A 14,781-nucleotide genomic window follows, 5' to 3' on the forward strand; every position below is an offset into this window, starting at 1 on the left:
GTTTTACATTTACTTTGAAAGAGACTGATTAGAACAGTTTGGGTACACTAGAAAAAGCTATTTGTTTACTTGCCTTTGCAGCCCTCTGTGATGCAGTAGGGAGGGGGGAGTGTTGACCTGGGAATGTGGCAGGGGAGTTTCACAGGGGATGGGATACCTGAGAGCCTGTAACCTGAGCCAGGAGGGGGAGGTAACACCTGCCTGGGAATGTGGACAAAGGCTGCAGGAGAGCCTGCTGGGGGCGGGGGGGGGGGAGGGGCGGGCGCGTTGGTTTCAGTTTGGTGCTGGGTGGTGGAATGCAGGGAACCCCAGGGCTGGGGTCTAAGCTCCCTGCTCCCCCAGAAGGACTTGACTGAGGGGTCCTGGTTGTACCCACAAGCTCTGTTTTAGACTGTGTTCCTATTGTCTAATAAACCTTCCATTTTAGTGGCTGGCTGGTAGTCACAATGAATCCCAGGAAGAGGGGTGCAGGCCCTGGACTCCCTAACACCCTCCAATCAGGATTCTGTGTCTGCCCATCACCCACCTCTCCCCCCACTAACTGCCCTCACAAGGGGGGGCAGCAGGACTGTGGGTTCTGTTCCAAACTCTGCCATCAGTTTGTTATGTAACACTGAACTCACATCAGACCTGAGCATTGGTTTCCCCCAGCTGTGAAACAAAGATGATTAACTTCAGGAGGGAGCTGGGAGGCTGAAATCATTAATGCCAAAATGTTCAACTTGGGCAACCAGAAGTTGGCTCCTAAATCCATGTTCAAGCACCTACAAATGACATGCCTGATTTTCAGGTGCTGAGCACCAACAACTCCCTGTGCATCTGGTGGGAGCTGTAGGTGCTCAGCAAACCGGCCACCTACTTTGGTATCTAACTTGGGATTTCTAGAGCCCAACTGAACAGTTCTGGAAGGTAGCAAAGACTTGTTTACACAGTCAGCATGGGGAAGGCAGGAACATGCTCTCTCCTAGGTGCTTATGATGTTTAAAGAAAAAGAAGGTCCTGGCAGATCAACGCAGTTTTGACTAATTATTCATTTAGAAATATAAATGTGTTTGTCAGAAATTATGCTACTACTGTGCAGCACTAAACAGGCACTGATGCCCTCTCCCTCCCCCATTTAACTTGTCATTCTCCTCCTGCTATTTCTTTTGCTGCAGCTGTGGACCTGACCACCCAGTGTGTTGACCAGCCACACCTTGCCAACTGTGATCTGATCATACAGGCCCAGCTCTGCACTAATGAGTATTACTCCAGCTTCTGCTGTGCCAGCTGTTCTCAGTACCAACCCCAGGACAACCCTTCTCACCACCAGGGATGAGAATCAGCTCTAGCCCAGCTCCTAAGAGATGGCGGTCTAGGAAGATTACTGGACAGGAGCAGGGACTTTGTCCTTTTTACTCCAAAAAACACATTTTAGGAGCCTCACTCTGCTCATCACTCAGGTGGGCTGTTTTGCCAATATATGAATGCTACTCAGTGCCATTGTTCAGAGGCAGTAGAAGCTCCACTGTCCTAAACACATCACAGCTCCTTATTTTCACACAAACACCTGCCTTCATTCACAGAAGAAATGCTAAGAACCAAAGAATCCTGTTACTTTAGAGAAGCTTAACAGGCAGCGTGAAAGAGAGGGAGACACACACTTCATGCAAGCAAGAGAAAGCTTTCCTAAAAACAAAATCTGTGAGCCACTTGGAGAAAGACAACCACCATCCACTAATACCCTGAACAGTGAGGCAGAATGTTCCCATCTAAAAGCCTGTGGGCACTGAAGGGCAACAGAACCTATTGCATGTAAACATGGTGTTCTAATCCCATGACAGCCTCAGTGTTTCTTGAAGGCTATTTCTTTCATCCTAACACACTTCAAACACAACTCCAGACACAGGTCATTTCAGCGTCCACTGAAATATGGCAAGTTTTGGGAAGAAACAGATATTGCTTAACTGATCACAGCAACAGGGGCATTTCAGGTGGGCCAAGTCCCTGTGCTTTAACCATTCCCGCTTTTCTAATTCATCCAGCACCATGCTGGGGCTTAGCGCAAAGACTGCTTTCTGCCAACTGACTCACCAGTGTTTTAGAGCTCTGTCCTCACTTAACTGCCACAAGACTACATGTCCTTTAGGACCCCACCCTCTCGGAGCAGTGGAGGTAGTCATTCCAGCAGGGTGGTACTACAGGTAAGGAATTCCACATGCACTGTAAATAGAACAGAAGCATTCAGCATTCTGTGACCAACAAAGGGTGGCACCATCAAATGTATACACAGGACTGTGAAAGAAAACTGCAGTGCCTTGCTCAAGCCAAGACACAGTAACATCCCCAAACAATTATTACCTCCTACACTAGTGTATTATGTATAAAGCTTCCTCTAGAGAGAACTACTGACATATGGAGCACCATCTCCTTGTTCCAACATGCCTGCTGTAGCCTGAGTGAGTTGGTCAGCTACACCCCTACGCTACATTTCAGCATGTGTAGAGGCCTAACCTACTCAGTGTTATTCAACCTTTGGTATTTCCCTCTTTGATTCTAGGCTTGGCCCTGAAGCACTGCTTTTCCCTCCCAGCCAGCTGCCCCCACATGGTGTTGCCAAGTCCATTTTACTAGCGTAAAACTGGATTTTGGTCAGTTCATGTGGGTTGTAGTGAATGTGTGCTGGGTACATGCTGAGGTCTAAACTAGTCAACAAACCTAATAATCTGCTAGGAAAGTCTCTATTTTCTACTCTTTAACAAGGTTGAGCAAAATTTTACTGTAGCGTATCCCATCACCTTTTCTCCTCCCATGCAGGGTACTAAGCAAAATTAGCCATCCTTTCCTGTAACAGACTTTCTTTGCTCCTATATAAGGCAGCATTAAAGTCTGCATTCTCTTCCTAGCCTTGTTGTGACATTAAGCAAATCCTAACCCTTCTCTGCCTCAGTTTCTCCATTAGTGAATAGGGACACCACCTGCCACACAGGAGTGTTAAGCACTTTTCTGGTTGGCAGTCACCATGTGGAGAAATATAAATTAGTGAAATTCAATTCCTAAATCTCTCAATATTAAGATTCCTCTCAGGGGGCTGTGCATGTTCTCTACAGAGCACCAGCAGCAGGAGAACACCACTAGAGGCTAGCCCTGCCCCCTTCTGATTTACCATTGCAATGCCCGGAAGCAAGCATATAGAGAAAAGCGAACGAAACACAGTTAGAACTTTATCCGAAACTGAGTGGTCACCACACTTCCCCCAGGCTGAGCTGAAGACGATTTACCAGTGTAACAATTTCTACAGTATAATGTTTAAAACATGTTAGCAAGAGTCAACCTTTGGTTAAGTTATACAATTATGTAGCACTCATGTAAATAGTCAGCTCCTGCAGCACAGGATTGGTAATAAGTTCCACTTGAAGTAAAGGCCTTTTTTTGGTTAAAGCAGCTGATGTCACCATCTAGTTTTGATGAAGTGGAGTTAGTTACATTAAGTTGCTCATACTCTCTCTTCACTGTAGAAAGATGGATGATGGCCAGTTTCAGTATAGATATTTTGAAGCAGCTGTCCAGGTATTTGATTTTTCAAATGGATTCCTAAATAGACCCGTTACTTCACACAGTTTTAAAAAGACATACAACCACCTTACAAACTGAATGAAGCTGTCCTTTCCCCTACCGATTTTATTCTCTGAGATTTTGCTGAAGCTTTAATTGTATAGTAACCAAACTAGCAGGTTGTTTACTTTTTTGGGCTGTCTCTAAATATCATGAAGTAAAATATGTTCACTGTTCAGGGAAGAATGTTAGTGGACTGCAGGAAGATCATATTCTGCTTGGACTGACATCAAATGGTAGGTGTAGCTGTATCAGACAAATCTGAATAAGTAGGGGCATAGCGAGCAGATCGAGGGACGTGATCGTTCCCCTCTATTCGACACTGGTGAGGCCTCATCTGGAGTACTGTGTCCAGTTTTGGGCCCCACACTTCAAGAAGGATGTGGATAAATTGGAGAGAGTCCAGCGAAGGGCAACAAAAATGATTAGGGGACTGGAACACATGAGTTATGAGGAGAGGCTGAGGGAGCTGGGATTGTTTAGCCTGCAGAAGAGAAGAATGAGGGGGGATTTGATAGCTGCTTTCAACTACCTGAAAGGGGGTTCCAAAGAGGATGGCTCTAGACTGTTCTCAATGGTAGCAGATGACAGAACGAGGAGTAATGGTCTCAAATTGCAGTGGGGGAGGTTTAGATTGGATATTAGGAAAAACTTTTTCACTAAGAGGGTGGTGAAACACTGGAATGCGTTACCTAGGGAGGTGGTAGAATCTCCTTCCTTAGAGGTTTTTAAGGTCAGGCTTGACAAAGCCCTGGCTGGGATGATTTAACTGGGAATTGGTCCTGCTTTGAGCAGGGGGTTGGACTAGATGACCTTCTGGGGTCCCTTCCAACCCTGATATTCTATGATTCTATGAATGTTGTATTCCCCTTGACTGGCTATCTACAAGAGGAATGAAAAGTGACATTTATGGTAGCATTTGTATTTGATGTTGCAGAAAAAGTGGTCACGCTGTATTTGAGAAATGGTATGTTCATGGTATTAGACAACACAAGGGGCAGAGTTAATGTTGCATGGCCAATCTTAAACTCAGCATTGCCTGACTTGAGTGCTTAGCCATGCAACTTTAAAACAACACAATAAACGGACTTTTTTTTTTTAAAAAAAGGTAGCACTTGCTAAGTCTTGAGGAACATGGCCTAGGGTGCGTCTTATGGACACACATCAGGTTCTAGCAGTCACAGAAAGTACCAATTTATTTCAATGGAAAAATAAAAGCACAAGTTCCCTTTACCTGGGTTTAGTATTTGAGACTAAACTTCTCTTATCATTCAAGATACAAATTACTGGATTCAGCAGAATGATGAACTTTTTAAAAAGGGAAATATGAGCCACATAGTGGCTTGTGTTTTATACTTAGCCTCTCTGCACAGGGAAATCTAAGCACATTCACCAACTCTCTTATTGCATCACCACTTATCTTAATAGCATAGGCAGCAGCTTACATATTTGTGGAATACACAGAAAAATGGAGAGCAGTAAGAACAGAGATTGATTGCCTTCTCCAGGGGCTGCCAGGATCTTCATGCCTTTATGCTGGGTAAGAGAAAAACACCTTCTCTACTCTTTCCCATTCTGTTACATGACACAGCAAGACTGATAGCTTTGGGCATAACTGCCATGGAACAGAAGGGTATCCATCCCCTGGAAGCAAATAAGAGCCCGAGACATTCACTCTGATATGTGAATCAGTGATGCAAATTAAGGATCTCACTAGGCAGTGAAAAATGCTATGAGTCTGATTTTCAAAATACTCAAAACATTCAAATGAAGTCAATGAGAACCTTGGGTGCCCAGCACATTTAAAAATCAGGTCCAAGAGCTCTAGGTAACCAGTTTTAATAGTATGTAGAAAATATGAGAAAAGGAATTTAGCTGTTGAAAGAATCAATATTTTATTTAACACAGGCACTGAAGTGACTTCTCAGGCAAGTAAGGGTATGAACTGAGTGCATAGGATACAAAGAAGGCATGCAGAGGGAGAAAGAAGGAAAACTTTGCAAAATGCAAGTTTCTACCACCAACATTTATTTCTGTTAAAGCAGATTATAAATCATCATAATCAGTACAAATATATAACTTACTTTTGCTTGTAAGGCCAAAGTTTAAAAGTAAAGTTAAAATGAGATGGATTTCACAAGTCACCAGAGGCAGAACTTGGAACAGCTGCAGCCCTAATCACAAAGTTTCACAAACAAAGTTAAAAAACGAATCTATGGAGCAAACACAAAATGGGTTCCTGGGTAGCCCCAGATTGTAGATATGGCTACAGTAAATCACAGTAGTGTTAAAATTAAGACAAGGAAACTGCAGCAGTACATGAAAGAAAAAATACATACAATATAATATTTAGTTTGATTCCATTAAAAAAAGACAATAGAATTTCCCCATGGTTTTCAAACCATGGCAATACTGTTCTTTAATTTTTTTTTATTTAAAACTACTCTATAGTGACTTTATTGGTCATGACTCATGATTGTTGTTGCAATATGCCACTTACAAATGAACTTATACAAGAACAAGCTAGGGACCCATCTCCTCCCTCCCCCATATTACTTACAATAAGAATCAGTGATAAATCAATCTTATGTACAATTTCTTACATCCCACCCCTTTTTACCTTTGGCAAGATTACTTACAACTCAGACAGCTTTTAATAGCCAGAACTATTTAAAATATTCTAAATGCATAAAAATAAAGATTTTGGCTTTATTTTATTCTTTATATATATAATATTCGCTCTGTTACTCAAAATGGAAGCTCAACTTTTTCCACAAACAGCTTTTGCTGGGTAGTTGACAACTCCCCCCTCTCCTAATACATCCAACAACTCCTTTCCCCACCTTAGAAAACTTTGCTTCCTCTTTCCTCCAGGGGAATGTTCACAATTCACAGAAAAGTAGAAAGAACCTAAAGACAAAGGTAGATCATTGGATATTCATCCTGTGAGATCTCTTGATATTCCAGCAAATGGGCTTCAGGGCTCAACCCCCACCTCGGATCTCTTAGGTTTCCTCTGCCATTTAGCTTTCCAAGCAGGGAGGGAGGGAGGGCGGGCAGAAAGGGGTGTTTCCATGATTCCTGTCTAATAACTGCATAACAGGTCCATCGTAGGTTTCTCCTTCCCATGACTGCTCCCTCTTCGTTTGTAGGGACCTTTTTAGTTTATCAAAATGTTCAAATTAGAACTAGTCCTCTGCTCCCTCCATCCTAGCACACAATACATGTTTAAAGCTCGATCTCAAACGTCTTCTGTAAATCACTTGAGAAGGGGTTAGTTGGAGATGGGTTAGTGCGCTGCTTTGCCTTGCTTTCTAGTGCTGCCCACTGTGCTTCAAATGGATCTACCTGGTGGCCAGATGCAGGAGGCTGTAACTGCTTGTCCTCAGTGGCCCATTTGCTACTGTCAACGCCATTGAAAGCTGCGGAGCCATTGTGCTGAGCAGAAGATTTGAAGAATGGACTGGCAGTAGCACTGTTGGTTTCAGACTGGGGGAACGTCTGCTGTTTGACAAGACTAGGTGACTGATGGGGATGGGATGCTGGAATGGGACTTGCAGTTCCAAAAACATTGGCTACCATCTGAGAAGGAGTGATTCCAACCACAGGCACACTGGGAGCAGAAAAGGCCATTCCATTTGCTACAGCAAACGGCTGAGCAGGGATAAATGCTGGCTGCATTGGCGGTACCACGCCAACTGGCACTGGCTGAGGAGCAACAAAGGTGTTCACTGGAAAAGGTGGCGCTGGCTTGGAAGCCGCAAGGGGAGGCTGTGCGAATGGCTGTGGGGCCGCTGGTGGTGGCTGCTGGGCTCTGACCGTCTTGGATACTTCTTCCAACCAGCGGTCTGCCTCTGAGGGAGTGCGTCTGTGAGTCATCTGGAAGAGACTTGGTGAAGCTGCACTGGAGGAAGTGCTCCATTCAGTACCTGGAAAGAAAAACATGGGGAAGTCAGTAAAACATCAGTTTGCCAGCTATGTTCACCTCCTTATCAAAGCTAGTCAAAGGGCTCCAAAGATGTGTACTCAAATGCAGCCCCAGGCTCTCAACCCTCACAGCTTGCGAGGATGCTACAATCTCTGCAGCAGCAGGAAGAAGAAGGGGAGAGAGAAGAATTCCCTTGTTCCAGAAGAGATTTTATCTAACAAATTTGCCACTAGCACTCCCATCACCTCCATTCAGGAGGGGACACTGGCAGCACTGAAGCATCCTTTTACAGCAGAGATCTGAGGTTGGTTTTCCGAGAGGGAGAGGGAGAGGGAGAGGAAGGTGAGAGGCAAGCGGGAAAATGTAGCACTACCTTCCCTTACTACTTGCTCCTACTTTGGCATAGGAAAGGGCAATTTAAGACTTCCCTGTTCAGAGCAAAATAGCTTTTGAACATGCCAGTCAGGCCTGGTGACTCTTAGACCTTGTCTACATTACAAAGTTTTGTCAGCAAAAGTTATGCCGCTTTAATTAAAAGCGCTATTGCATGTCCACACTAGGTCCTTGTGTTGGCCGAGTGCGTCCACACTAGCAGCTCTCATGTTGACACAGAGCAGTGCACTGGGGTAGGTATCTCACTGTGCAACTGGCTGCAGGATGCGTTGAGAAGGGTTTGCAATGCCTCATGGGGCAGGTACCGCATCACATGATGCAGGTTTCTCAATCCCATCATTCCAGGGGCATCCTTTTAGATTGCCAGCCACTTTTCAACTGAAAGGGGGGGAGGGGGGGAAAGGAGAATGGTGTGTCTGGGGCAGGGGAGACAGCAGGCTGACAGACCTATCCTGAGGCAGGGAGAGGGGGACCCCACCCCCACGCATCAGCATCAGCCCCCAGCTCTGCTCAGCACAGCAGTCTCTCCCAAAGCAGCCCACTCTGCCTGCGGTTCTATGATTCCCGTCGAGTTCTCCCACAGCCTCCTCAGCTGCCAGGAGCAGCAACCAGCTCCATGAGCTCTCTGAACTGAGGAATGTCAAAGCAGCACAACAGTCCCTCCCTCCCTCCCCACCCCCAGCAGCAGTCTGCATGCCCCTGTGTTCCTAGTGCTGAGAACAGAACAGGAGCATTCCAATTATTTGCTCTTTGTTCCCCAAACAGAGCAGCACGCTCAGCTGTCAGATACTTCCCGGAGCTTTGAAATGGGGGGGAGGAAGGGAGGAGAGGGGCATGCCCGCAGGGCAGCAGAGTTCAAAACAGTGAGCAAAGCAGTCCTGGCAAGCATTGTAGGATTCTGGTGGAAGCCAGTTATGTCAACAAAACAAACAGCAGTGTCTACACTGATGCTTTGTCACTTTAACTTTGCCACAGAAAGCCCTATGCCTCTTGTCAATGTGGTTTCCTTTTGCTGCCAAAAGTAGCTCTGTAGTGTGTACACCTCCCCTGTTTTGTCAGCAAAAGGCAGCTTTTACCAACAAAACTTTGTAGTGTAGACAAGGCCTTCGAATTCAAGCTGTAGCAAGCTATGGTGGTAACAACAGTATCTTTGGTTTTTTTACTTAATTAGCAGGATCACAAAATCTCTTTCCTCTACTTCCTATTCTTTATCTTGTCTTCTTTCTTGTCCCTCATTTTCCAAAACTATTTAAGCGACTGTGAATAGTGCTTGATTGGAAGCCCTGGAGACTAAAGTCTTATTCATCAACAGAACATGTAGATGACAGGCAACTATATGAGTTCTCTCCACTGCCTATTAGCCCTGAGCTGAGAGGAACCATCCCAGTTGGGTAAGGATGGTAGTTCTGTCGCATAGCCAATTTAAGCTTTGGTCTTTCTACTTACAGCCCACAAGAGTGCTGATAACCTGCCTATTAGAAATCCCGGCCACTCAGACCAACCACCAATTGTACATAGGCCAAGGTTTTTAGATGGCAATAAAACTTTAGCATTATAACTGAGGCCAGACTGGAATCTGTGACCTAGCGACAAAATGATCTGTCCCACAGTGACTAAGACTGAACTTGTTACAAATTCCATTATTTAGTGGAGGGATCTCAGGGGGAGGGGTTGTTGTTTGAATATCCTTGCCCTGATGGATTTTAGGATTTTTACAGGAGGTTGGATCTCATGGGACTAGGAATTCATGAACACTTTAGGGCTCCTCCTAAGGTACTCATTTTCCATTACCTAAATGTGGGACTGCAAATGTATTTTTAAAATAGTAGACAAGACACACACTCTTTGTATTGCATATATACACTCAAACCTTTGGAATGTGTATTTAACAACTTGCAACATTCAATAAAATAGTTAAACTGTACTTACTATGACACCTTTGTTTTGTTCTTCCTTCTCTCCCTTCCTTCATCTCCACTCTTTCCTTACTCTTTTCCTACATAATTCAGTCTGTTAACCTCTGTCTAATTTTTCTGCAATGTTCAATTCTCAAGATTTCAGTATATTTTTCCTAGCAGTTCAACTTTTAACTCATTTCTCAACACAGTTTAGATTCCATATAATTTCTCCCTCCTTCCAAGTTCTTCCTTTCTTCCCTTCTCAAGTTCCCCTGGTCCCCTTCTTCCTCTCCCCATGTCAGCTTTCCAACCATGAAGGAAAGGGAAACCAGGAAGGCAAGGAGGCAGTACTATAGTGCAAATGCTGCTTAGTGTTTTGCTGAAATAGAAGAGAATCTCTGTGAACAGTGAGTTAACAACTGTCTAATACCTAAAATCAGGCAGAGAGAGCTCTCTGACTTTGGCAGAAATAAGTGGAGACACTGTATCCACAGATCAAGAGTCTACTGCTGTCATTACACGAGCTACCTTGGTGTGTAGGGCTGGATTCAAGGATCTGTGGATAATCCATCCCTGGATGTGATGCTAAACAGCTGAAAACATTTGAGTGGCAAAATTAAACCTTTGGCTGCCTGGAAAGCTATCAGAGCAGGAGTTTAGGGCCTGTCTATTAGGAAAGTTCTGCAGGTATAACAACCCTCCAATCCCATGTAGACATTTACTCTGAAATAAAGATGGCTTTTTCATTTAGCTTAAATCTATTCCCAAGCAACATAACCTATATCAAAAAGTGACCGGAACAAGAGTGCCTATGTGTGGGGTAGTTATACTGGTATAACTATATTGGTTTAAATTCACACCATAGCTTATACCAAAAAACCTTTCCCATGTATACAAGGCCATGGCTTCCTCGAGGGCCAGACCAACTGCTCAGGGGCAGCTTTACTTTCCAAAAGGGTCAGATAATGAAGACAGTACACCACCAGATTAAACTCCCCTTATTAGCGCCAATAAAAGGGTATTTTAGGTATAGAAACACCACCGAATTTTCTTTGCTCTAAATTTCCATGACTTGCCTTTTTGCAACTTAAGAAAATCATCAGGTGCTAAAACAAAACTCACAGTACAGCCTATAATCCCATAACTACCCAGTTCATGGCTCCCCTCTACCACTTGGGTAAAAACCTTCTACTTCCAGCTTTTGTCACTGTCCCTTCCACTCCTTAAATGAGACACATTTGTAGCTGTTCCAGGGGCTCAATCATACTTTTGACCCTAAGTTCTCAAAACAACTCAGAGGACCTACACCCAATCTTACCAGAGAATGTGGCTGCAGCTCCAGTATTAGCAGCAGGAGCAGCAGGGGCATGAGCCCAAGGATTGGTTTCACGAACTGGCATAGCTGTGGGTGCTACAGCAGCTTGGGATGGTTTAACAGCAAGCACACAGAAGGCAGAGGCAGTGCCATTAACTAAAATGGGAGCAGACAACAACATTGCAATTAATTCATGCAAGGCATGCAGCTGACTGGAGGAAAGGGCCTTGTCATTCCTGCCAACATACGCCACTTGTACAAACACACATGACAAAAGCTTGTGTAAATTAGCTCAGTTTGGAACAGTGACTAATTTACAGCCCATTCAAACTTTATAAAGCCAGTTATTTTAATTCTACCAAATCAACTGTTAGCTACACAGTTGGACTGTGGATTTTCTAAAATCCTATCAGTAAATAAGAAGCTAGTTTTATGAATAAAGCTGTTTCAAACTGGCTGAAATAAAAGCAGGTATGCAGAGAGAATCAGAATGGAAATTATTACAATGCAGTGAAAGTCACAACAGAACACTTAAATGCAACTGATTGTTTTCTCTGTGCTTAAAAAAAATGAAGTTCTGCCATAATAATACTCGCTTCCATTCACAGGATTTCATATATACTAAAAAATCTGAGGCCAGTAACACAATTATATAACTCCCACTCATCACCCCTCATGTTAAAATGTCTCCATGTTTTAGAACAAATTGATGATTCGGGTGTCCTATACATGCTTCATCTGTGATCTCCAGTTCGAGGGGCCCTCTGCATCGGACTTGCATACACTGGCACCCCATTTAAGACCGCACTACAATTCAGTAGCCAGAATAGTAAGGTAGCCATTATCTCTCTCCCCCTCCAACCCATGGACATAACACAATTTTGGGGATGGTGTATGAATCTTTTTTGGGAGATAAACAAAACAGAGGAAACAAACAGCTATACGCACATGAGATGAATAAAGCAGAATGTGTCTTCAAACTGCAGATGATATAATGGTTGTGCAAGAGGAAATCTGAGACATTATGGTGATGGCATGCTACTGGAAAGCAAAATTACATAAATACAAGCATCATCCAGCATGTCCATGCAAGCTTAAAAGTTACAAACCTTGAAAGGCAGGAGACTGTGGTGCAACTACAGTGATTGGTTTTGTCATAGGAGCAGAGGAGAAGGGGTCCTCTGACGGTGTGCTGAAAGCATTAGTAATCTGGGAGCACAGGGAGCTAATGCTGTCCACTTCCCCTTCCATCTCAGGGACTGAAAATTAAACATGGATCATTACTCATAGAAAGTTAAGGGATACAGAAAAGATGAAGTAAATATTGTCCTTATCTCACAAGATATTCCTTCCGTTGACTTGGATAGCCTTATACGTAGATTGGGTTTACCACCCTTTCAATCCACGGTGAAGACTTGGCAGTAGAAATACAAAGCCATATCCAGCATATCTGGGGAGTTTTATCCTTGAGAGAAAGTGGAGTATTTGTTTTCCAGTTTTGAAGTGAGTTTCTAATGGTCTATCTCCTGGTTGATAGGACAGGCCATCCATTTTTAACATGTAATTGTATCAGGTTTTGTTCCCAGGAAGTTCAGACAATAAGTTCTAACACAGCTTTGTTACAGACATAAGACAGTTGTACATTATATTGTCCTATGCAACATATCAATGGCTCACAAGGCATCTGATTCAAGATGCAAGATGGATGTTACTATTCAAATGATATGCTTCAAACTGCAGGACAGCAGCTCACAGGAGCTAAGAAGATGTATTAGCAGAAGGCGTAGCTGCCATTCAGGAAATGATCACATGCTTTGCCCTCTAAAAGGTATATTGTGGGATGGGTTTTCCCGAAAGTGAAGCTGTAAGGAACACCACTGACAATTCCTTACTTGTATAGTATTACGGCTGTGACAGGAAAAGCCAGGAAATACAAAGTGAGGTTGACACTGCCTAGGCATTACAGCTCATGTGGTATAATTCAATATCATCATTTGTTAAGAACCCATTTGATGTATAATGGGAACTCACCTTGATTGTGCCACATCCTTACTACTACGTCAGCTTAAATTTATGTATATTTCTTTTTAATAAAACTATGACAGTTAAGCTTTTATATGTCTATTCCATAACTAGACTCGACCACATTTCCCAGTGTCCGTATGTGTGTGGAAAAAGAGAGACGTATTTTTGGCAAATGGTGCGGCAGTGTCAGATTTTCCAGATATTCCTACTTGCATTGCTCTCCAAAAGTGCCTCTGGATATCAGCCCTACACCATTCAGCAGTACATGCAAGCAATGGAAGCAAAACAGGATTGCAGAGATTACAAGTGACCTGAAAAATTCAGGAAGACTGGGAAAAAGAAAAGAAGTACTAGTGGCACCTCAGAGACTAACCAATTTATTTGAGCATGAGCTCTCGTGAGCTAATCATAAGCTTTCGTAACTAATCGGATGATGAAGTGAGCTGTAGCTCATGAAAGCTTATGCTCAAATAAATTGGTTAGTCTCTAAGGTGCCACAAGTACTCCTTTTCTTTTTGCGAATACAGACTAACACGGCTCCTACTCTGAAAGGAAGACTGGGCTAAAGCAAATGGAGTGTATGCCACTTAAATGGGACATGCTTAATCAAGACACCTCCCAAAGAACCCATTTAACCCGATACTGAAAGGAAATGACAACTGCAAAAATGGGACAGTAATAGAATAAATTCTTAACATGAATGTATTTAGCTAGTACTAAGTTGTTCATTACCAGATGCTAAACAGATGTGAAATTTGGCAACTTCTGCTTTAACATCAGAGCTTAAAGATGAAAAGATTAACAAATAAAGACATGTAAATACTGCCCGTTTTGGTCGTTATTCAGTTTGTTTTTTTTTAAAACTTTAAGGTTACAGATCTTTAAAATGGGGCTATCAGAATATAAGCCATGCAGCAGGATATCCTACTTACTGGGATTCTAGTGTGCGTATATAATTTTATTACTATATTGCATAATTGTCACTACTTACATTTGTATTGGGATGATTTAGTGTGAAAGCTTCGAAGTTTAATAGACATGGCACCACACACTACTGAAATACAGCCACTTTGCACCACTTAATACTAAAAGTTGTTTTCATTGGGGAGGCAAAAGCAGCTCATTTAACTGCTCTGAAGAAGAATTTAGGGAGTCAGAATTTGACAGGGACCTCTAGGATAACACTTGCGAAAAAGGTCATAGGATCTTTAATGATCACAAGTGGTCAAGACTTTAGCATTTTACATCTCAAAAGCCATTATTAGTACAGAGCCCCCTACCATCACACCTGGCTTTGGTTTAATGACAGAGCAAAGAGTGCCACCTACTAATTCACCAACACCTCTTCCTGAGCTTTTCTTGGAAGTCTCAAACACCAAGAACAAGTCAGTTTACCTTGTGCTGATGATTTACATTTGAAACCCTAATCCCTTCCCTGCCAACATAGTTCTTCTGAGCTGTGACACTTTTGTTAGTGGCAGGCCATCTGAAGTGAAGTGGAAAGAAGGAACTGGCACATTAAACAGCACTGAGCAAGTTAGCTGCATGGTTAAAACCAGGAGGTAAGAAGCATGCAGGAAGCTTTTGTCTTCTGCATTTGCAAAGGACAATGTTACAGTACAAAGAAA

At 43.2% G+C, this 14,781-nt stretch overlaps 2 protein-coding genes across 14 annotated transcripts in view; one reads left to right on the forward strand and one right to left on the reverse strand.

The window, feature by feature from the left end:
• PAPLN (papilin, proteoglycan like sulfated glycoprotein) overlaps positions 1-4,002 on the forward strand; it is a 73,752-nt gene extending 69,750 nt beyond the window's left edge. For both annotated transcript variants that reach the window (XM_073348537.1, XM_073348538.1), the window contains one exon: positions 1,158-4,002. In XM_073348537.1, the coding sequence (XP_073204638.1) occupies positions 1,158-1,318 (161 nt within the window). In that variant the 3' untranslated portion in view covers positions 1,319-4,002. The remainder of the gene's footprint in view (positions 1-1,157) is intronic.
• Positions 4,003-5,602: 1,600 nt separating this feature from the next.
• NUMB (NUMB endocytic adaptor protein) overlaps positions 5,603-14,781 on the reverse strand; it is a 145,689-nt gene continuing 136,510 nt past the window's right edge. For 9 of the 12 annotated variants that reach the window (XM_073348543.1, XM_073348549.1, XM_073348548.1 and 6 more), the window contains 3 exons: positions 12,238-12,387; positions 11,132-11,284; positions 5,603-7,523 (listed from right to left, as the gene is read on the reverse strand). In XM_073348543.1, coding sequence (XP_073204644.1) covers positions 6,823-7,523; positions 11,132-11,284; positions 12,238-12,387 — 1,004 coding nt within the window. In that variant the 3' untranslated portion in view covers positions 5,603-6,822. The remainder of the gene's footprint in view (positions 7,524-11,131; positions 11,285-12,237; positions 12,388-14,781) is intronic. The other 3 variants (XM_073348553.1, XM_073348551.1, XM_073348550.1) reach the window with 1 other exon arrangement.

Source organism: Lepidochelys kempii, chromosome 6 (genome assembly GCF_965140265.1).
Source record: "Lepidochelys kempii isolate rLepKem1 chromosome 6, rLepKem1.hap2, whole genome shotgun sequence".
NCBI lineage: Eukaryota > Metazoa > Chordata > Testudines > Cheloniidae > Lepidochelys > Lepidochelys kempii.